Here is a 23,330-nt window from a genome sequence, read left to right as displayed (position 1 = left end):
GGTGCATAGTAGTGATAACGATATATGTAACACAGGAGGAGGAATAGATTTGTATGGAGAAAATGAGTTCAGCATGTTGCTTATAGACAATATATTGGTGGATCTTACTTTAGGGATATTAATTGTTATTTCTTTTAAAATCTAAATTGATGTCTTTAGAATTGATTAATGACTATTTTTTTAAGTTGCCATTCTTGGCCTGGATTGTCTACTTATATACTTCTTTTTCATGATGGAATAAACCTTTTACATAAGCTCCTGTTATTATGGGCTTTCTATTATGTGCAGGTGAGTCTAATCTAAAACCCATGCCAATTTTCTACTGGCATGTTCAAATATTTTTTCCCTGGTAAAAGTCAAGTATTCTTTTTTTTTTTTTTAACAAGGAAGGACTTAATTTATTAAAGCTACAAATTCAAAATCTCTTTCTCTCTTGCACTTTAAATTTCAGATTGCAAATCTTATTACTCTACTGATAGGCCTACCACATTTAAACAATTACTCTTCAGAAGACTTTTAATAATTTTAGTCCCATTTACAAATTTAGTTAATTCAACATCTTCAAACATTTTAAACTATGTTTGTTAACATATTAGATTTTCTCTTCAATTAATTGTCTAAATTAACAGTTTTAAAGTCCTTAATATCCTTATAAATTGTTAAATTTATAAATATAATAAACCTTTTTTCTTAAATAGTCCAATACCATGTACAAAATTAAGATTACAATTTAAAATTCTAAGTCTAAATGCCTAAAGCTAACTCAATTACTCATTTAAAGTAAGTGTTATAAGGCTGTCATTCTAAGAGTTCAAATATCCTTAAACATTGCAAGTATATAAAATGTGAAATTATGCACATATTTCCTGTTAGAAAACACATTACTTCCATGGTTCTTACTCCATTAAGCCTTTCTGTACCTAACTGGATTGATCAGAGTTTTCCACTAAGCATAAGACCTGGAGTTGCAGATTTTCCAAGCAATTCTTCCCACTGCCCGTGCATTCCTTTTTAGTCTTCTCATGATTGTTCTTAATTGTATAGCTCCATCAAATGTTTTTTTTTCCCAATTTCTTAAATTATCAATATCTATATCATTCATGAGTATAATTAGTTGGGTCTAACTAGATCTGTTCAATATACATATGAGACTGGAAGTTGGATCTTCTTTATAACTGTAACTATGAAATTATATACAGGTCATCTTAAGTTACAAAGTAGCCCATATTTCATCTTACTCTCATCATATAGGCTATTGATAGCAGGTATGTTTTTCCCTAAGTAACTTTTTTCTACAAGAATTTATTATCTTTGAAAATTTCCAATAATATTTTATGATAAATAGGCTTATAATATCATCTTACAAATAAAATGTTATGCTGTCTTACCTCTGTGGAGGAGGGACACTGGGTGACCAAGATCTAGTCCTTCCTATAACATCTACTCGGTGAGGAGACCCTGATGGTGAGCAATAGTTTGATGACATTACTTGTTCTGGCACTGACAATGTTGAGCTTTGAAGATCTCGACCATTGTGTCGATAATCTAAAGGTGGAAATATTAAGATTATAGTTATCTATACACTAAGATCTTTTGTATTTTGTATTTCACTGAAAAAACATAAAATGTTAGTGAAGTTGAAAAGCTCTCAATATACTAAATGTAAAGCATAATGAATAAAGCATAATACTAAGATAAAATAATATTTTATAAACACTTAAATTGAAAAGGAAAGACAAATATTCAAATATTTAGAGAGCTACTATGTCCAAGGCCCTATGCTAGGTAGAGTAAAACTTTTTTACACAGTTAATAATGTTCAGTAAAAGATTCAAGTTTATTCTAAAAACATTTTCATCTCTTCATTGACCTAGAAGAGCTTCAAATAGTTCTCAACAATTATAAAGGAGGGAGGCTCCAATAAAGATGTTAAAAAAAAAAGTGGGAGGGGATATGGGGATATATGTATGCATATGGCTGATTCACTTTGTTGTACAACAGAAACTAACACAGTATTGTGAATCAATTATACTCCAATAAAGATCTATTTTTTAAATAAATAAATAAATAAATGATTAACTTGACAAAAAGTTTCTAATTTCTATAGTCTATAGTTATTTCTTTAAGAAATAAACATATTAGAAAGCACTCTGAATACCATTTGAAGTAAATATGTAAATTGACAGATTCCAAGTATTTGAAGTTATCTCCATATCCTTTTTATAAACATCAAAATCAGGACTATGGTATTGTAGTTTTTGAAATGTTATCTTTCAAATGCATTATTAAAATATGGTATATGATGAAAAAACCATGTCTCAAAAATTACACTGGATTTCAAAATAGCAACATATAGGATATTACAGCAGTCTTTTTTCCTCAATGGATTATTAAATGATTCACTATATAGTAAAAAAATTAATAACAACATTGAGACAAGAAACGATGATGTTTCATGGTAGTAAAAAGTAATGAACCCAGGGTAAACACTTTGAATTGTGTAGGTTTGCGAAATACTATTCTGTAACAACAAAAATTTTTCTAGAGAGTATTAACCAAAATAATGAATGATTCCTGAAAAGTTTTTTATCCAAAGATACAGTTCCTTTAATAGAATGGAAAAATAATAACATGATCATTTTTTTGTCATCCTGGAAATAGAAAATAAAAGAATTGAGATATGCCAAAAATGGCATCAAGATAAAGAGCTTTAATGACCTGAAGGAAAATATTTTGGGTGAAAAAAATCTGATGTGGCTAGATATTTAATAAAGAGAAGAAGTTGAAAAGTCAATTAACGGACTAGAACACAAGCAGGAAAAAACTGCTAACGATCTCCAAGCAAGAGATCATGAGAAATATGACTTTATTAAGGTTTAATTCACAAACCATAAAACACGAAAAATATTTTTGCAGTCTTAGTGAATTAATATATTGTTAACCCTTAGTGCAAAAAATAAAGGCTAAAAGATAGTCATTGGGTTTTTTAAAAGTAGTACACTGGTAGCATGCAAACTGACTCATATTCTATCAAAAACTGTCCAACAAAAACTATCAGTCACTGATGCAACTGCAGCACGTCTTACATACAATAAAACATATTTTGTTCATGATAAAATTGGTTATGCTTATGAAATTTGCTAAGCTAATTAACCTTCAAGAAGAAGAGAATCAAACATTTTTATAATATTTTGAGTACAATCTATATAAAAATTTTGCCAGAATTTATTAAAAAATAGCTACTTACCTAAAATATCAAATCATCAGATAAATTTCTAACCATAAATGAGTCAATATTTTAAACTACAATACCATAATTTCAAAATGTAGCTGTACCTGATACTAATCCACATAACAACAATGAAAAAAATTTCAAAAAAGTGGATTCAAATATTTGACATACTTGGGTATGTTAGTGATATTAAAAAGATTTTTTTCACACTGTTAGTGAAGTATAAAGAAGTTTCAGTTATATAACTTCTCAAATTTATAGTGAAATCCTTATTACTTAGTAGTTTAAAAATAGAAAATTGGTAAGTATTGCTTATGAGACATCTTTCAACAGAATATTCAATCTAAGAACTGGTACAGGTATTCCAGCAACTAGAATTATTCAGTTTAAACTGCCATAGGCTGTTTGGGGGTAGGGGGCATAAAGAGGCAAGTCCTTTGTACCTCATTATATTTATCTATCTATTTACATATTTACTGGTAAATAATGATGAGTCACACTTCCTTATTATTACTATAAGATAATTCTGAAATCCTTACCTGATACTACACCAATTCCATCATCGCAGTCATAGTCAGAGACTTCACTATCACTTATTCTCTTTGACCCTATGAAGCAAACAATAGCAATAATTAAAATTGCTGATCATTTAAGGAAAAAACCCCTCACCAACCTGAAAAACAATGAAAGGATTTTGAATGGAATACTTGAGAATAAAAAAGAGAGAAGAAAAGTCATTATGACCTCACAAACACCTGTTTTTACATATATTTCATTATGTGAGGATATTATTTTTGAAATGTATAAGATAAAGTTCCTAAAAGGATTAAAGCTTGAAATAATATTAAATATTAAATAATACATGTTAGTGATTTGATGCTGATTGATAAAATCTATTGGACAAAAAGCCGAGTCAAAATTAGCTCAATCAGGTCAGTTTTAGATGCTTTTAGACAAAGGCATTTAAATCTAGTAAACTTCAAAATACAAACAATGTTATATTCAAAGACATTCATGTGTCTTTTTCTAATATGCATGACTAATGAATTAAATATACCCAATTCTTTAATCTTTATTTTTCACACTCATGGAGAGGAAGCATAATTTAAGACATCTTAAATGTCCTTCCCTTACTATTACTTTAGTTGTTTTCTGTTGCTCTGAGAAAAATACGAGAAATAAATCATCCACAAACTGACTTACACATTGTGAACTGTTATGTTTTCTAAGAAACAACATAAGACAGAACAATAATAATTACTATAATTCAAGAGCCCTGTGTGTGTTTTCCTTACAACACAAATCTATAACAAAACTTTAAAACGTTAATCATGCTATGGCAAAAATAACATTAAATTGAATTAAGTAGAGCTTTGATGGCTAAAGCAGACTGTCTTCACACTTAATGATGACATATATCACATATATAAATAAACATGTTATAATTTGTTTTTTAATCTATCTTTTCTCCTACATGTGTCTCAGGAATAGGTACACCTTACATAAGAGAATCTTTTATTAAAGCATTTTTCCCTTCTTTGGTATCAGAAAATATTTAATGATAAATGAAGACAGTGTTGCTATTTCAAAAGAGAACTTGTTTTGTCCGTCTACTTACATAATACATTACTCATTACATAGACTAAACTCTGTTATCAGAAAATAAATACTTTCCTGTAAGGTTTATAAAACACTGAAAGCTCATGTTGCGTAAAATAGCAATAATTAAAACGTTCCAGGAATGCCCTCCAACATTTGCAACCTCTCCTTAGAAATACTCTCTCTATATTTTGTTTGTTGTAATCCCTGCCCTCTTGGGAGAGGGAGAGTCTTTCTTTTTTGCCGGGAACTGCAGTTCTTGTTTTTCTCCTTTTAATGTTTAGGTAGAAGATACCTATCTTTTTTGGTCATGTCGTCCCACTGAGTGTACTCACTACTGTTTTCCTTCCAAAGCCATATGTCATAAAGTTTTGGACCCAATTGAATCTGAGGCTCTTATAGCACCCGTTAATATGGAAACTACAGTTATCTGACAACATCCCAACAGAATGCTCACAAAAGGATTTATAGAATTAGGACATACATTCTAAATGAACTTGGGAGAAAGGAGGGATAACACAGATGAGGCTATTGAAGAGAGACTTCAGAAGAATTGCTCAGCTTGTAACAAGAGTTCACCTTGTAAATGATCAAGGACAAAGCAATGATTAGTTTAATGTGCCAGGTACAGTACAGAGCATAAAGATTACGTGCTTTTTGTATTGGTCAAGGATCAGATCTGCCTTCAACGTAAAATAAGAATGACACCAGCAAAAGATGAAGTTCATTTTATCAGCCTTTGTGAGCGAGCCATCTTGTGTGTGAGGGTGCGGGTGAGAGTGGGAGGTGAGGTATATATGTGGTTTGTAAATGCTACTTCCTTTCAGAATCTTGATTACTTTCCTGATGGAAGTCTTGACCTATTTTGATATTAATCCTATAGAGGTTAAATATATTGCAGTTATGTTCTATGTGGATCTTGTCACATTCTGATGAAATCAAGTACTTAAGTTTAATGTCACTGAATGGATCAATCTTCTCTTTTAAAGAGAAGAAATTTTAAAATTTCTTTAAGAAATTTCCTGAGCTTGTATACAAGCACAGAGATACCCTTATTTCCTTCTGAAAGTTTAAAAATTTTGCTTTGTGCATTTATATCCTATCCATCTTGAACTAAGTTTCTGTATGGCATGAGATATGGATGCAACTTCACTTTCTATATGGATAACACGTATCTCAGCATTGTTTATTTAATCATTCTATCTTTCCACAATGATCTGCAATGTCACTTCTGTTATAAATAAATGTATTCTATCTGCTAGGATTTGTTTGGTACTCTACTTCTTTTTCCTTGTACAGGCTGTCTATCTATAAACCAGTAACTCACTGTCTTTGTTATTACAATGTTATATATTGCAAAGCAAATCCTTTACCTAATTATTCATATCTTTGTTATTTCTCCTTTGCACTTCCATTTAAATTTTAGATTCAGGTTATCAAACTGCACAAAAACATCCTATAGGGATTTTGATTTGAAATGCATTGAATCAATACATCAATTCAGGGAGAAATGGCGTATTTTACAGCATTGTTTTACTAGCCATGAACATGGCACTCTCTTCATTTAAGTTTTCTTTAAGATCTCTCTATGAAATTTTTAACTTTGGTCACTCAAATTTTCCACATTTGTTGGATTTATCCTTTGTATCTTATCGTTTCTATTGCTCTTAGAAATATTGTTAAAATTATGTTTTCTAACCTAATTGCTCATAAACAGAAATGCAATTTTATTGTAAAATAATGTTAATCAACCATCTTATTAAAGTCTCTTTTTTCTTTACTTCTAATAAATTTATTATGGTTTAATTGGAATTTTTCTATGGAGACAATTTTCTTCCCAGTCCTAATGCCTTTTTTCTTTCTTTTTCTTGTCTTTCTATGCTAGTAAGCATAATATTGGAAAGAAATTTTACATTTCTTTCTAAATTCTGATTTTAAATAGAATTTTTCTAATATTTATCCATTTAAAGTGATATCTGCTGAATTTACATTCTATCAGATTGAGGAAAGTCTCTTATAAGTTCAGTGATATTTCATAAAGGATTTTCAATTTTTATTTACAATTCATTCTGGCCTGTTTCCTTCCTGTATTAACCTTTTGGTTTAGAATCAAGGTTACACTAGCCCAACTAAATATTGAGAATTAGTCCTTTTTTATTCTCTGGGAGAATTTGTGTAGATTAAAAGAAAAATCTGTTCTTTGAAATTTTGAGAGAATTAATCTATAAAATTACCATGGTCTGGTGTTTCCTTTGTGGGTATATTTTAAATTGCTAATTCCACTTTTTGGTAGATGTAGAATGACTTATTAATTCAAGGTTTAGTAAATTATATATTTTATAGGAATTTGTTCACTTGTTACAATGTTTAAATTTTATTTTATAATCTATTTTCTGATATATCAATTATACATCCATTTGAATACTAACCGTACCTTCTTTTTATTGTCAATAAATTTCACTACAGGTTTATTTTGTAATTCACTTAAAGGATTAAATTTTGGGCTCCATAATCCTAACTAGAAATTTGTTTCTTGTTTTATTTAGGTTTTGCTCTTATTGTTAGGATTTCTTTCCTTCTATTTTTAATTTATTTCATTATTCTTTTCCTAAAAAACTGAATGAGTACATCGTAATTTTCAACCTTCGAATGCTTTGTTAACACAAGCATTCTCCCCCAAGTACTTCTTTGCATTACACAAATATTTGTATGTAGTATATTCTTTAAAGTTCAGTTCTAGGTATCTTCTTCTTGGGTCTATAAGATATTTACCATACTTCATTAAATTTAAGACACTATTAACTGAATAATCCATGACAGTTGCAGAGATAATAGATCTTGAAAAAAATGTTCTTTAGAGTACAAGTCTATTTTTTAAATTTATCAAATGTATGGGTATAATTTATATCTTTTTAAAAAAATTTACATAGTAACACTCTAGTTGAAGAAAATAGCCTACAGCATATCAATTCTTTGAAATTTGTCAAAAAATGAATTATTGAATAGTATATTAATAATTCTTACAAGTGTTTCATGGACATAACAGATGAATATGAATTCATCAAATGTTAGGTTCAGAGTTCTTTGACCATGAGATTAAATTTGTTAATTCTGTGGTTTGATTCTCTTCTATCTTCCCTAAATTTTTGTTTGCTTGACCAATAAATGATTGAGAGAGAATTATATCAGACTCTTCTTTAATGGTGGTACATTTGTTGATTTTTCTCTCTAGTTCTAATTTAATGCTTATTGAAGTTATTTCATTTATACATGCAGGTTTAAAATTATTTTAATAGATGTAAAAAATCATGTGAAAAAGTTTAACCCCCATTCATGATAAAATGTATCAGCAAACTACTGAGAAGGAAACTTCCTCAAACTGATAAAGGGCATCTACAAAAAACCTACAGCTAACATAACAATTATTAAATATAGAATGTATTCCCCCTAAGAGAAAGAATAAGCCAGTGATGTCCACTACAACCCCTTCTATTCAATACTGTACTTGCATGACAGTAAAATACAGCAAGGGAAATAAATGGAAGGTATATAGATTAGAAAGCAAGATGTAACATGATCACGTAAATTAAAAATCTTAAGGAAACTATAAAAAACTTAAGACTAACCAGTGAATTTAGCAAAACTCCAAGATAAATAGTCAACATACAAAAATGAACAATGAACAATTAGAAAAATGTTTTCAAAACCACTATCATTTACAAGAATATTCAAACACATGAAATGTTTAGGAATACATTTAACAAAAAAAGTGCAAAACATGTATGCCTCAAACCACAAAACACCACTGTGTTAGTTTCCTATGGCTTCTATAACAAAGTACCAAACACTATGTAGCTTAAAACAACAGAAATTTATTGTCTCACAGTTCTGGAGGGTAGAAGTCCAAAATCAGGGTGTCAGCAGTGCCATGCTCATTCTGATGTCTCTAGGGAAGAATCCTTCCTTGTCTCTTCTGGCTTCTGGTGTTTGCCCACAATCTTTGGCATTCTTTCACTTGTAGGTGCATCACTGCAGTCACATAATCGTCTTCTCCCTGAATGTCTTCAGACTGTCTTCCTTCTGTGAATGTCTATCTCTACGTCCAAATTTCCCCTTTTTAATAGGGTCAGCAGCCATATTTGATTAGGGTTTGCCCTTACGACCACAGACATGAAAACTTGATTACCTCCGTAAAGACTCTATTTCCACATAAAGTCACATCTGGAGGTACTGGTTAGGACTTTAACATATATTTTTTGGAAACACAATTCAACTCATAACAACTGCTGAAAATGAAAGAAAATTTAAATAAACGGAGAGATTTTTCTGCAAAGTTGGAAACCAGAAGTTGTTAGATTAACATTCTCAGGGTGCTAAGAGAAAATAAAAGTCATTCTAGAATTTTATACATAGCTAAGTGTTCCACCAAGAATGAAGAAATAAAAATATACTCAGAAAATCAAAGCCTGTTTCCAGTTCTTTGAAAGAAACTCTAAAAAACGTGTATCTCAAAATAGAGAAATTTATCCCAAAAGAAAGGGATGAAAACAAAGGAGAGCAAAGAGAGCTGTAAAAATACAGATAAATATAAACAAACTCTGAATGAACAAAATGACAGTAATTATAATAATTACTAATTTGGAAGTAGAGGTAAAATTCTGGCAGTAATATGTTAAATGGTAGGGGTGAGGTTGTGAATCAGATTTTAACTTTTTTATATGGTTTGGGAAAAAAGGTAGCGATGTTAATATTACTTTGTTAAGGGTGCATGTTATAATTTCAATAGTAACTACTAAAAGAATAGAGATTAAAAATAAAAAACAGAGGGCACAGAATATGTTAGAAAAAAAGAATTATCTATACATATTTGTTTGTGTATGCATAGAATATCTCTACAAAAATATAGACACTGGTAACAGTGGTTCATTCAGGGAAGGAGAACTAGATATTTAAAAAATAGGGGTGATAGTTTTTTTTCACTATATACACTTTTGAATTTATACCCTATGAATGTATTACTTAATTAAAAATCAGTAGCAAAATTTTACATGTTTCATTTGTAGGTGAAAAGCATTTATGTTCTCTGTTGGGAATATGTTCTATTAATTCAAGTTGGTTAACTGTGTAGTTCAAATTTCTGGGAGACGTTACTATGATTGTGGTTTTTTAACTTCTCTTTTCAATTCTTTCTGACTTTTATAATAGATGTGACATAACCAAGTCTAGGATTTTAGATGCTTGTCTGGCTCCTGCTGGTTCTCCTCCTACAGCTTCCTCCAGGCCTGTGCCACGCACATCTGCAGTTGCACACAAAGGACACCGGCTGCTTCTGCTGGTCACCCACAAAATCAGGGTTAGAGACAGACACCAGTTCTAGTTTGCCCTCGTGGGTTCTGGTTTTCCTTGATTTTCCTGGTTTTCATGCGTTTTTCCTTTCCAACCTGACCTATGACTTGCAGTAACTTTAGGACCCCCTAGTGGATGAACAGCCTTCCATACTTTTCACTAGCTCCCCTTTGTGGTCTCTGGCAAGTGACTTTACTCAGATTCTTCAATTATACTCTTAAGAACCTTCTTACAAAGAAGTCCCAGCTTATCCTATAATTTTGTAAAATTTAATCTTTATAATAAATCTCTTATTCCATATCTGTAATAGTGCTTTAGCTTCCTGACTGAAGCTTAACTTATACAGTATTTAAGTTCTTAATCCAGCTAGAGTTAATTTTTTTGTACATATTGCAAGACAGGAGATTTAATTTAACCTATTTTCTTTTCTTTATGGATAATAATTTTTTTTCAACTCTTTAATTAAATTGCCTATTTCCCCCCTCTTGGTCTGACATATAAGACAGTCTTATATAAGAGATTCTGCTTCTGGGCTCTCTACTTATTCTACTGATTGATTTATTCTCATACCAGTTGCACACCATGTCAAGTACATTAAATGCTGATATCTGATCAAACAATTAGCTCCTCCCTGCCCTCACAAGAAGCTTTCTAACTATTTTTTGGCCCTTTAGTTCTCTGTACACTTGAAATCTGGCCATCAGTTTCCATAAAGATATCTGATAAGATTGGAACTGAATTGAATCATTAGGTCAAACAGGGGAAATTGACAATAATGTTGAGTCTTCTTATCGATGGTTATGGCATATATCCATTTATTTAAGTGTTCTTTAATATTTCTTAATAAAAGTTTAAAATTTTTTCCTATGGTAGTTTTATACAACTTTTGCTAGATTTATTCCTAGATATTTGATATTCTCTGTTACTATTATAAATTACATCTTTTAAAATTTATTTATTCTATTTGATACTAGGGTATAGAAATGCAATTGACTTTTATATATTAATCTTATATACAGCTTTCCTGATAAATCATAATTTGTCTATAGATTCTTTTCAAAGTTTGAGTTAAACAATCATGTCAACTGCAAATATCTTTCTTCTTCCTTTGAATCCTTAATGTTTCTAAATTCTTTTGTCTCATGTACTAAGATCTCCATTACAATCATTTTCTTGTGTGGGTTTAAAAAAAAATAATTCTATCATTGGCAATTTAAGATGAAATTTCCTATAGATATTTAATAGATATTCTATCAAATTGAAGAAGTTCTTTTCTAACTAATAATTTGCTAAAAGATATATATGAATTTATGTTGAATTCTACAAAATGTTTTTTATTCATTATTGAAAATGACCATAGCTTTTCTCCCTTAATCTGTAAACATGCTTAACCACATGAATAGATTTTTATAAAATTTTGGAATTGATTTCTTATTTTCAATACCTTTTTGGTCATCTATATTTAGGAGTGAAATGGACTTATAAATTTCCTTTCTTGGAATGGCTTTGTAGAATTTTGGTATAAAAGTTATGCTAACTTTGTAAATGAGCTTAGAAATATTTTTACTTTATTTATATTACATTCCAGAGTCTTATTAGATTAAGATAACCTGTTAAAAGTTAGTATAAATCACCCGTAAAAAATGACTGGTTCTAGTGGGTTTTTTATTTTCAAAAGTTTTACAACTTTCAACATATTAATAATATTTGTGGTTAAAGGAATGTTTAAAGTTTTTAGTTCTTATTGAGTCAGTTTTCATAAATACTATTTTTCTAGGAATTTGTCCATAATATGTCCATGTTTTTGAAGTTATTTTTGTATACTTGTAGACAGAGTTCCAATAGCCTAATTGAACTTATTATAATATCAACTTTATCTGAAATTATCTCTTCCTTTATGCTATTATTTTTTTGTGCCAAATCTGTTCCTGATAATGTCAGAGTTTTCAGAATTTTATCTATTTAGTTATTTTTTCTTTTGTTAGTTTTCTATTTCATACATTAATTTGCATTTATTAGAGCTGTATATAAATAGAATCATACAGTCTGTATTCCTTTTGTCTGTCTTCTTTCACTCAGTACAATTGTTCTGAGATTCATCCATGCTGTAGTATATATCAACAGTTCCTTCTTTTTTATTGGTGAGTAATATTCCATTTTATGTCTATACCACAGATTGTTTGTCCATTCCCCAGTTGAGGGGCTTTTGGGTTGTTTGGCTATTACAAATCAAACTACAATAAACATTCATGTACAAGTTGTTGTTTGGATATATGCTTTCACTTTTGTAAATACCTAGGAGTAGAATGGTTGCGTTATATAGTAGGTGTATGTTTAACTTTTTAGACACTGCCGAAGTATTTTCCAAAGAGGCTGTAACATTTTACATTTCCACAAGCAATGTATGAGAGTTTTAGTCACTTCCCATTGTCCCCAATATATAGCATAGACAGCCTTTTCCATTTTAGCTATTCAGGTAAGTGTAATAGTATCTCATTTGCATTTCTCTGAAGACTAATGTTGAACATCTTCTCATATATTTATTTTCCATCCCTATATCTTCTTTAATTGTCTTTCATATTTTATGTCCACTTTTTATTGGTTGTTTTTCTTACTGATGAGTTTTGACAGTTCTCTATATATTTTAAATATAAGTTCTTTATCAGATATATGGTTTGCAAATATGTCTCCCAGCCTGTGGCGTGGCTATTCATTATCTTAACAGTGTCCTTTAAAGAAAAAAAAAAGATAATTTTATTTTGAGGAAGGCCAATTTATCAGTTTGTTACTTAATGGAACACAATTTTGGTACCCTAAGAAATCTCTGCCTAACCTAAGGTGACAAAGTTTTCTCCTAAGAGTTTTATAATTTTAAGGTTTACATTGATTTTGAGTTAACTTTTTAATGGTGTGAAACGTGGATAGAAGTTCATTTTTTAAATCACTTGACCTTTTGTACCTGGCATTTTATTTAGCATAACTTTTTTTGTTCAACCACATTGTTGTCTGTATTAGCACTTTGTTCCCTGTTATTTATAGTAATCCACTGTATGGATACCACATTCCACTTTTTGACCATTATGAATAATGCTGTACATTCATGTACAAGTCTGAGTGGATATTCACTTTCATTTCACCTGCCTGCCAGTGAATTGCTGGGTCATATGGTAAATTTATGGTAATTTTTTAACAAACCACCAAACTGTTTTCCAAAGAACTATACCATTTCACATTTCTAGCAGTAAACATATTATGGTTCTAACCTCTCAATATCCTTGCCAGAATTTGTTATTATTCGTCTTTTGTATCATACTGATTGCAGTGGATATGAATTGATAATCTTAATGTGGTTATAATTTGCATTTCACTAACAAATAATAATTTGAGGCATCTTTTCATGTGCTTATTTGTCATCCGTACATCCTCTTCCATTAAATCACAATTGAAATTTTTTTCCCACATTTTGATTGCATTATTTGTCTTCTTATTATTGAATTTTAAGGTTTCTTTATATATTGTGGGTGCAAGTATTTGTCAAATATATGATTTGCAAGTATTTTCTCCCAGTCAGTGGCTCATCTTTTTACCTTCTTAATGGCGTCTTGAAGCCAAACATTTTAATTTTTTATGAAGTCCAATTTATTTCTTCAGTCTTCTATTAATTTTGCCTTTGGTGTTGTATTAAAGAAACCTTTGCCTAACCCAAGGTAATACAGATTCTCTCTTATGTTTTTTTCTAAGAGTTTTATAGTCTTAGCTTACAGTCAGGTCTATGATTCATTTTTAAGTTAACTTTTATGGATGGTGTGAGATAGTTTCTAAAATAATCTTTTAACATGTGGATATTTGATTGTTCTTGCACTATTAGTTAAAAAGATAATTCTTTTTCCACTGGATTGCCTTGGCACCTCTGTTGAAAATCAGTTGACCATAAATATAAGGTCTTATTTTTAAATTCTGAATTAGATTTCATCTATTGGTACGTTTATCATTATGCCAGCACCACAATATTGTAATTACTGTAGCTTTATAAGTTTTGAAATCAGGAAATGTAGGACTTCCAAATTTGCTTTTGTTTTTGTTTTGGCTGCTCAGGATCCTAGGCATGTCCATATAAATCTTAAGATCAGCTTATTAATTTCAGCAAAAAGTCCTGCTTAGATTTTGATATGGATTATATTGACTCTATAAACCAATTTGGGGAAAAATCACCATCTTAATAATATTGAGTCTTCCAATCCATGAATGTGAAATACCTCTCAATTTATGTAAATTGTCCATTAATCGTTTCCAGCAATTTTTGTGATTTCTTTAGTATGCAAGTTTGCACTTATTTTTGAAATTTATTCACAAGTATTTAAATTTTTTTTATTCCGTTATGAATGAAAATATCAATATTTTAAATTTCCTTTTCAAAATGTTAGTGGCTAGTATATAAAATACAACTGATTTCACACATTGTTCAATTATCTTGGAAACTTGCTGACACTGTTTATTAGCTTTGGTAGTTTTCTATGGATTCTTTACAATTTTCTACGTATAGAATCATGTCATCTGTGAATAAAAACAGTTTCACTTCTTCCATTCCATTTTGAATGCCTTTTATTTATTTTTTCTTGCCTGACTACTTTAACTAGAGTCTCCAGTGCACTGTTGACTAGAAGTGGTAAGAGCAAACATCCTTACCTAGTTCCCAATTAAAGGGAAAGCATTCAGTCTTTTACAATTAAAAATGGTGCCAGCTGTAGGTTTTTGTACGTTCTCTTTATCAGGTTGAGGACGTTCCCTCCTATTCCAACTTTACTGATAGTTTTCTTTGTGAATGGATGTTGGATTTTGTCATAGCTTTTTCATCTCATGTGAATGATCACATGGTTTTTGTCCTTTTTTCTATTAATATGTTGAATTGATTTTTAGTTAGTAAACCAACTTTACATTACTGGGATAAATCCTTCTCAGTTATAGTATATAACATATTGCTGGATTTGATTTACTAATATTTTGTTGAGGATTTCATATTTATATTCATGGATATTGATCTATAGTTTTCCTGTGATATATGTTTGTCTGACTTTGGTATCAGGATAATATTGGCCTTAGGAAATTAATTGGAAAATATTTCCTTCTCTTTTTTTCTCAAAGAATTTGAGAAGTATTGTTATTTCCTTTTACATGTACCATAGAATTCATCAAATTCATCATTGGTGAAGCCACCGGGCCTAGGCTTTTCTTTGTGGGAAAATCTTCATTACTGATTCAGCTTTTTTACGTGTTACAGGTTTATTCAGATTTTTTGGATCAGTTTCTGTAATTTATGACTCTCTAGAAATTTGCCCATTTCATCTATGTTGTTTAATTTCATAGCATAAAGGTGTTCATTATATTCCTATGTGATTTTCCAAAGAATTCCCATAGGAATCCCTTTAATTTCTGTTAAATTGGTAGTGATTTCCAATGCATTTCAGTAATTTGTCTCTTTTTTCTTCGTCAATTTTGTTGAGCTCTTCAAAAACCATAGTTAATTCCTTTTTTGTTTTGTTTTTTAAAAATTAATACAATCTAACAATCTCTATAAATTTTCTCTGTGTAATTTGAAGCTGCATTATTACATGTTTAAATGTTGAGGATTGGTATGTTCTCTTGATTAATTTACCCTTTTATTATTATAAAATGACATTTATCCCTGGTAATATTCTTTGCTCTAAAATCTAATTTGTCTAATATTAATATAGGGTAATCCATATTTCTTTTCATTGATATTAATGTGTTATCTTTTCCATACTTTTCATTAAACCTCTTTGTGTTTTTGTATTTAAAATGGGTTTCTTGCAGGCAGCATATAGCTGGTTTTTGCCTTTTAAAAAAACCCAAAATGCCTTTTAATTGGGGCATTTTTACTATTTACATTTAATGTGATCATTGACTTCATTGGTTTACATCTATCAACTTGCTATTTATTTTCTATTTGTCCCATCTGTTCTTTGTTCCATTTTCCCTCTTTTTCTGTATTCTTTTGGATGAAATGGCTATTTTTCTGGTCCCATTTTCTCTCTTCTGTTGGCTTATTAGCTATAACCCTTTGTTTTGTGGTTTTAGGGCTTACGATATACATACTTATTACAATCTCCTTTCAATTCATATACTACTATTCATATAGTATACTATAAAAACACTACAGTCATACACTTCTATTTTTCCTCACCTAACCTTTGTGCTGCTGTTGTCACATATTTCACTTTAACATATATTGCAAACCCTATACTGTGTTGCTATTGTTTCAATGGTCAATTATATTTAAAGGTATTTAAACAACAAGAAAATATCTTATATATTTACCCATGAAGTTACCATTTCTGGTGTTCCTCATTCCTTTATATACATTACTATTATATATCTCTGTCTGGTATCCTTATTCTTCTGCTTGAAGGACTTCCTTTAACATTTGTTATAGTGCAAGTCTTCTAGTGAAGAGATCTTTTAGTAGTTGTATGCTTGAAAACTCTTTATTTTGCCTTCATTTTTGAAACAAATATGAATGGGTACAAATTCTAGATTGATATTTTTTTCTTTAAGTACTTGCACTGTTTCCAATGAAAAATCTGTGGTCACTGGCACAAAAACAGAAATATAGATCAATGGAACAGGATAGAAAGCCCAGAGATAAGCCCACGCACATATGGTCACCTTATCTTTGATAAAGGAGGCAAGCATATACAGTGGAGAAAAGACAGCCTCTTCAATAAGTGGTGCTGGGAAAATTGGACAGGTACATGTAAAAGTATGAAATTAGAACACTCCCTAACACCATACACAAAAATAAACTCAAAATGGATTAAAGACCTAAGTGTAAGGCCAGACACTATCAAACTCTTAGAGGAAAACATAGGCAGAACACTGTATGACATAAGTCACAGCAAGATCCTTTTTGACCCAGGTCCTAGAGAAATGGAAATAAAAACACAAATAAACAAATGGGACCTAATGAAACTTAAAAGCTTTTGCACAGCAAAGGAAACCATAAACAAGACCAAAAGACAACCCTCAGAATGGGAGAAAATATTTGCAAATGAAGCAACGGACAAAGGATTAATCTCCAAGATTTACAAGCAGCTCATGCAGCTCAATAACAAAAAAACAAACAACCCAATCCAAAAATGGGCAGAAGACCTAAATAGACATTTCTCCAAAGAAGAGATACAGATTGCCAACAGACACATGAAAGAATGCTCAACATCATTAATCATTAGAGAAATGCAAATCAAAACTACAATGAGGTATCATCTCACACCGGTCAGAATGGCCATCATCAAAAAATCTAGAAACAATAAATGCTGGAGAGGGTGTGGAGAAAAGGGAACACTCTTGCACTGTTGGTGGGAATGTAAATTGATACAGCCACTATGGAGAACAGTATGGAGGTTCCTTAAAAAACTAAAAATAGAACTACCATATGACCCAGCAATCCCACTACTGGGCATATACCCTGAGAAAACCATAATTCAGAAAGAGTCATGTACCAAAATATTCATTGCAGCTCTGTTTACAATAGCCAGGACATGGAAGCAACCTAGGTGTCCATCATCGGATGAATGGATAAAGAAGATGTGGCACATATATACAATGGAATATTACTCAGCCATAAAAAGAAATGAAATGGAGGTGTTTGTAATGAGGTGGATGGAGTTAGAGTCTGTCATACAGAGTGAAGTAAGTCAGAAAGAGAAAAACAAATACAGTATGCTAACACATATATATGGAATCTAAGGGAAAAAAAAAAAAAAAAAGAGGTCATGAAGAACCTAGTGGCAAGATGGGAATAAAGACACAGACCTACTAGAGAATGGACTTGAGGATATGGGGAGGGGGAGGGGTGAGATGTGACAGGGTGAGAGAGTGTCATGGACATATATACACTACCAAATGTAAAATAGATAACTAGTGGGAAGCAGCCGCATAGCACAGGGAGATCAGCTCGGTGCTTTGTGACCACCTAGAGGGGTGGGATAGGGAGGGTGGGAGGGAGGAAGATGCAAGAGGGAAGAGATATGGCAACATATGTATATGTGTAACTGATTCACTTTGTTGTAAAGCAGAAGCTAGCACACCATTGTAAAGCAATTATACTTCAATAAAGATGTTTAAAAAAAAAAAAAAAAAAAAATCTGTGGTCATCTTTACCTTTACTCCTCAGTTATGTGCTGAGTTCGTTTTCTCTGGACGCTGTAAGATTTTCTATTTGTTATTAGCTTTAAAGAACTTAATTTTAATGTGCCTTGGTTTATTATTCATGTTTCTTGTGCTTGGAAGTTCAGTGAGATTCCTTGATATGTGGCTTTATGGTTTTCAACAATTGATCAACCATTATTTCTTCAAATATTTTTGTGCTTTCCCCCTCTCCTCTCCTGCAGGGACTTAAATTACCTGTGTATTAGGTAGCTTCAAGTTGTCCACAGTTCACTTTGATCCTTTCAGTTTTTGCTCTAAAAAATTTTTAATGTAATACAGTGTTCACTTCTAGGGCTAACTGTTCTCCACTACTGAGGTCAGACATTTCTGCATACTCAACACAATGTCCCATGAAACTTGATGTTTTCAGACTCACTGAAAAAAAGACACTATTCTCAGGTACTATTACCTCTAATCCTTTTGGGTGGTTCTTTTCCCAGCGTTGGGTAGATTCCTCCATTCATTCACTGATCAAGCTCAGCTGAACACTTGAGAAGGACCCTCTGTTGATCTTTGAGTTCTCTCTTTGCACAGTTCTCTCCTTTCCAGTATTCTGTTCTGTGAACTCTAGCCTTCTGTCTCCCTGAATCCAGCTCCATCTCCCTAACTCTGGAAGTCTGTAGGTTCCATCTGTGTTCCTTCCACTATGCTGTGTGCAGGAAATTCTCTTAAAGAGAGGTAGGCAAGGGCAATTTTAGGGTTCAACTCATTTGTTTACCTTCTTTTAGTAATTACTGTCCTCAGATGCCTGATACCCAGTGTTATTCAAACAGTTATATCATGTATTTGTCCATTTTTGTTGTTGTTTGAGGTGGGAAAGAAAGTGCAACCCCTTTTACTCAATCCTGGTTGTAAATGGTAAATCCTTCCTCATTTACCTCATTTTCATTTAGGGACTGAAACTTCAGTTTGCTATTCTTAAGGTTTTAAAATAATTTTTTCCTAATCTTATTCAAGAAGAAAATTTTTTTAAATATAAAAGTTCATTAGACTAAATATATTTTAATATATTAACCTTACTAAAATTGTTAAAACCAAGAGAAATCCCAGTAACCAGTTAAAAAACTTAACATCAGTTTAAATATCTTGACATATACTCTGTGCATGTGTGAATTTAAAAGTCATAATACATTGGAGTAGAAAACCTAAATCTATTCAGTTTTCTTTGGAAGATATGAAAAAAATGGCTAAAATGATAGAAACTACAGCAAACATTGCAGTTTTAATTATGTTTTAATTCAACATACTTAGAATTTTTAACACTATCCCTCCATAAGTCAAAAATATAGCAAATTACATCCATATAAATTCAAAAGTTCTGAAACAGTGTACATGATAACACAATACGCACTAAAACATACTTCATTGGTGAAATAATACCATACTAAAGGAGACAAGATTAGACACACTGAAATCATAAATCACTATATTTCAACAAATGGTTTTTAATACCAAAATAATAAAGATGTCAACATGGAGATACTGGAAAAGTTCTATAGGTAGAAAAAGGAAGCTAGTGATATTTTGTTTAGGAATTTAACGTATGCACAATAGCAGACAAGGCACAAAACAACAAACCAATTAAACTGTGCATATGAATACATGCATTAAGCATTGCACATGCTAAAATTTACCTGAATTATATGAACATAAGGCCTTATCTGGAAAAAAAAATGTTAAAGTGTCAAAAATACATTTAAAAATCTTTATATGCAAAAGGGATATTAAAATCTAATTTCTGCTCTACATTACAGACTGTCATTTAACATTTTCATTTAAAAGTTTAAAAGGCCATACTAATTCAGAATAAAATAACAAAGGAAGATACATCATATCTAAATTAGTAAAAATTCAAATTATAAATACGTTAGTAGAGACTTTGATTAAATGAAACAATTAGAGGCTAAGAGAGAAGTACAAATTAGAGAAGGTACATAAAATCAAAGGGCCTGCCCTGCATACTAATGGTTATCAATTCTATTTTATACTATGTGGCCACATAACATACCATGAAATGTAAGAGATAATTGTTACACACAGAAATTTGGTATACAAGAAGCAACTAATGAACTTAAATTGAAGGGATCTTAGAAAAACATTATTAATTTTGGAATTCCTGATTTTGGAAAGAGCACATTTTAAAATTGATTTCTTTCTGGAAGAGGAAAACTTTGAAAATTCATAAAGAACAAGTTATTTTGATGTTCTCACTCAGTAAAAAATACAAATGTAGAAATCATCACAGGTAAGTTAGCAGAATACAAATTAGTTAGATTCTTCTATTTCTAAATATTTACTAAGTTTCAAAAGGTAGCACAATATTAACAAATTGTTTTTACATTTAAAGATAAGTAAATTATCATCTGAATATACATTAGAAATTTAAAGGAATGTATGAACTATCAGGCCACAAAAATACTAAGTAGTGAAAAGATGCCATAATACCTGGAAAAAAGTAAATATTTACCCTGACACATATAAGTTGTTAGCCAAAAGACAATAAATCACAGGAAATTGAAATAACAGGTTCACTGGTTATTATAGAAGCTTAGTTTCTAATGTTTAATTAAATTTTTTTTTAAGTTTGAATGACTTGATTCTAAACTTTACTTAACAGAGAAGTAGTACATTAGGCCTTATTATACATGATTGATCTGTCCCATTGGTAATCTATACATTGCTGGAATTATATAGATTATTTTGGGGGAAAAAAAAACTTTATTCTGGCACCTATATAGGAATTTCATAAGCACATAAGTATAAAATTGTAGAAATTAGAAAATAGTAGAGTTAAATAATTTGTGTTGTAACATTTTATCAAGGGCATATTTTCATAAATTAACAATACACTGACTCAACTAGATTAAACTAGGATTTAAAAAAAATCAACACAAATTCTAATTTATTTGAGCAACACTTACTATTACTCTAATTACCAGGTTTCAAACTTACTTTACAACGTTTTCATTTAAAATAGATTGACTATATTCATCACAAATTTTTTAAATCTATTGATAATCTTCTCTGAGTTTCCTTCCATTACTTTTATGTAGAACTTGGTTAAATACTCACTCATGTTTTTCTAGTCCTTTAACATTTTAACTTTTTAAATTCTGTTAATTCTGAAATTAATTTTGGTATATGGTATATAAAGGCAGTGGTGTGCTGGTAGAGGTTTAACAACTGTCTCTCTGGGGGGAAAAAAAGCCTTGACTTGTAACACTTGCCTATTTCTGTAATGTAAATACTCCCATATAGCCAATTTCAAGCTACCAAAGTCACTGTATGGGAAGGGAAGAGATACATATACAATTGGCTCTATCTCCAGCATACCATCGGAAAAGAACTGTTTACCATACTGAAATTAAAATATAATGGGAAGAAATGATCTTAGAGGAAGCTACTAAGGTAAACTGAAAGTAAAAAGACTGATGATGCTTCAAGATGTCGAAATCTCTTCTTATACCATAAAGTAAAAGAAAAGTCTGAGAGTAACAATAATTAAGAGCCTCATCATCCAAAAATAAAGACAATGAAAATAAGAAAAGAAGAGATAAAGTTACAACAACCTTTCTAAACAAGAAAAAAAAGCAGAAGATAAAGTAATATTTTAAAAATTACACAATCAACAGATCACATGTAAATAACTGATACTGCAAAATTGTCATACAAAGAGGTAATCACGAGGCATGCAGCAAAAAATTGTAGGAAAAAGCATGATAGTGGTGTGTTATATAGTTAATAAATAAAAATAACATTACTTTAAAAAAGATTTAATTGCTATAATGTATATAATTTTAAATTGTAATATCAATTGTTATATAACATTTCCTTAAAAACACTGAACATAATTGTAAATCTAAGTAAATATCTATATCGAAAAAGTATTTTACATGCTGATACAATTAACATTTTGAGTAGTTTTAAAATTCTCTGTAGACATCTTTGTATCATGTCAAATAATTTTTATTAAATATTTAGAATAATAATATTCATAATCATAATGATTTATCCATATATGCAAATTCATATTAATATAACATATCTAAACCCTGGAATTTAGAATGGGTATATATTTAGTAAAGAAAATATTTTCGTAGTGTTCTCCCTTCTTCATGTCATTCTGCTGTTTGTGTTCGTCAAAGATAACTCTGAATCATGCAACTTTGTTCTTGGGAACAGTGTCCACATGTAACAATGTGTCCTCAGTAAAACTGAGAGTATGCTCCACATTAATAATATATAATGCCTTTTTTGTCAAGAATACTATGGTAAAAGTATAATTTCATATCCTTCTTACATCTTGAATGATCTGGACACTATGGTTTAATGACATATTTAACTGATCTAAGTTTACTATGCCCTTTCTCTATTTCAAAGGTATTATCTGAGGATTTTCTGTAAAGTACTCTGTTGTTAAGCTGACCCCCAAAATGGTTTTTCACTTATATCATTATATCAATTTTAAACTCAGAGGTAGTCCCATGGTGATTTTCTTTTTTTATCACTATTAGTCTAATAAATATGCCCTTGGGAAGAAAGGAACATAAAATGAAATAATCAGTCCAACTACCAAGAAGTATAAGGTTTAATTCAGCAGTGTAAGTTTTCACTGCCAGAATTTAGAATAAGACATTTTAATGAGTTTAAGATTAACAATCAAAGGATTATACTATTAAAACTGTAAAATGGGCATCACTATAATCAATATAGAATTAAAGACACTAAAGTTTTCAAACTGTAGCTCTTTCTCCACAAATATTGTAAAGTACCTAACATTTTAAAATGACCTTAGAGAGTGAATATGAGTGTTTTCTGTCAAGGATATAGTTCTTTCGTCTTTCTAAAATTAAAATTTCTGTTCACTATTTTAAAAATCACAATATATAAAAAGTTTTCAAGTAAGGAAAAAAGGTTAGTTGTTAAA

The 23,330-nt window shown here is 30.5% G+C and overlaps 1 protein-coding gene across 38 annotated transcripts in view; it reads right to left on the bottom strand.

Moving 5' to 3' along the window:
• Positions 1–23,330, bottom strand: part of RIMS2 (regulating synaptic membrane exocytosis 2) — a 596,440-nt gene that overhangs the window by 216,555 nt on the left and 356,555 nt on the right. For all 38 annotated transcript variants that reach the window (XM_061171493.1, XM_061171504.1, XM_061171500.1 and 35 more), the window contains 2 exons: positions 3,772–3,840; positions 1,389–1,545 (listed from right to left, as the gene is read on the bottom strand). In XM_061171493.1, coding sequence (XP_061027476.1) covers positions 1,389–1,545; positions 3,772–3,840 — 226 coding nt within the window. The remainder of the gene's footprint in view (positions 1–1,388; positions 1,546–3,771; positions 3,841–23,330) is intronic.

Source organism: Eubalaena glacialis, chromosome 17 (genome assembly GCF_028564815.1).
Source record: "Eubalaena glacialis isolate mEubGla1 chromosome 17, mEubGla1.1.hap2.+ XY, whole genome shotgun sequence".
NCBI classification, from domain to species: domain Eukaryota; kingdom Metazoa; phylum Chordata; class Mammalia; order Artiodactyla; family Balaenidae; genus Eubalaena; species Eubalaena glacialis.
The sequence above is the reverse complement of the archived record's forward strand: the minus strand, read 5'-3'. Positions and strand labels throughout refer to the sequence as shown.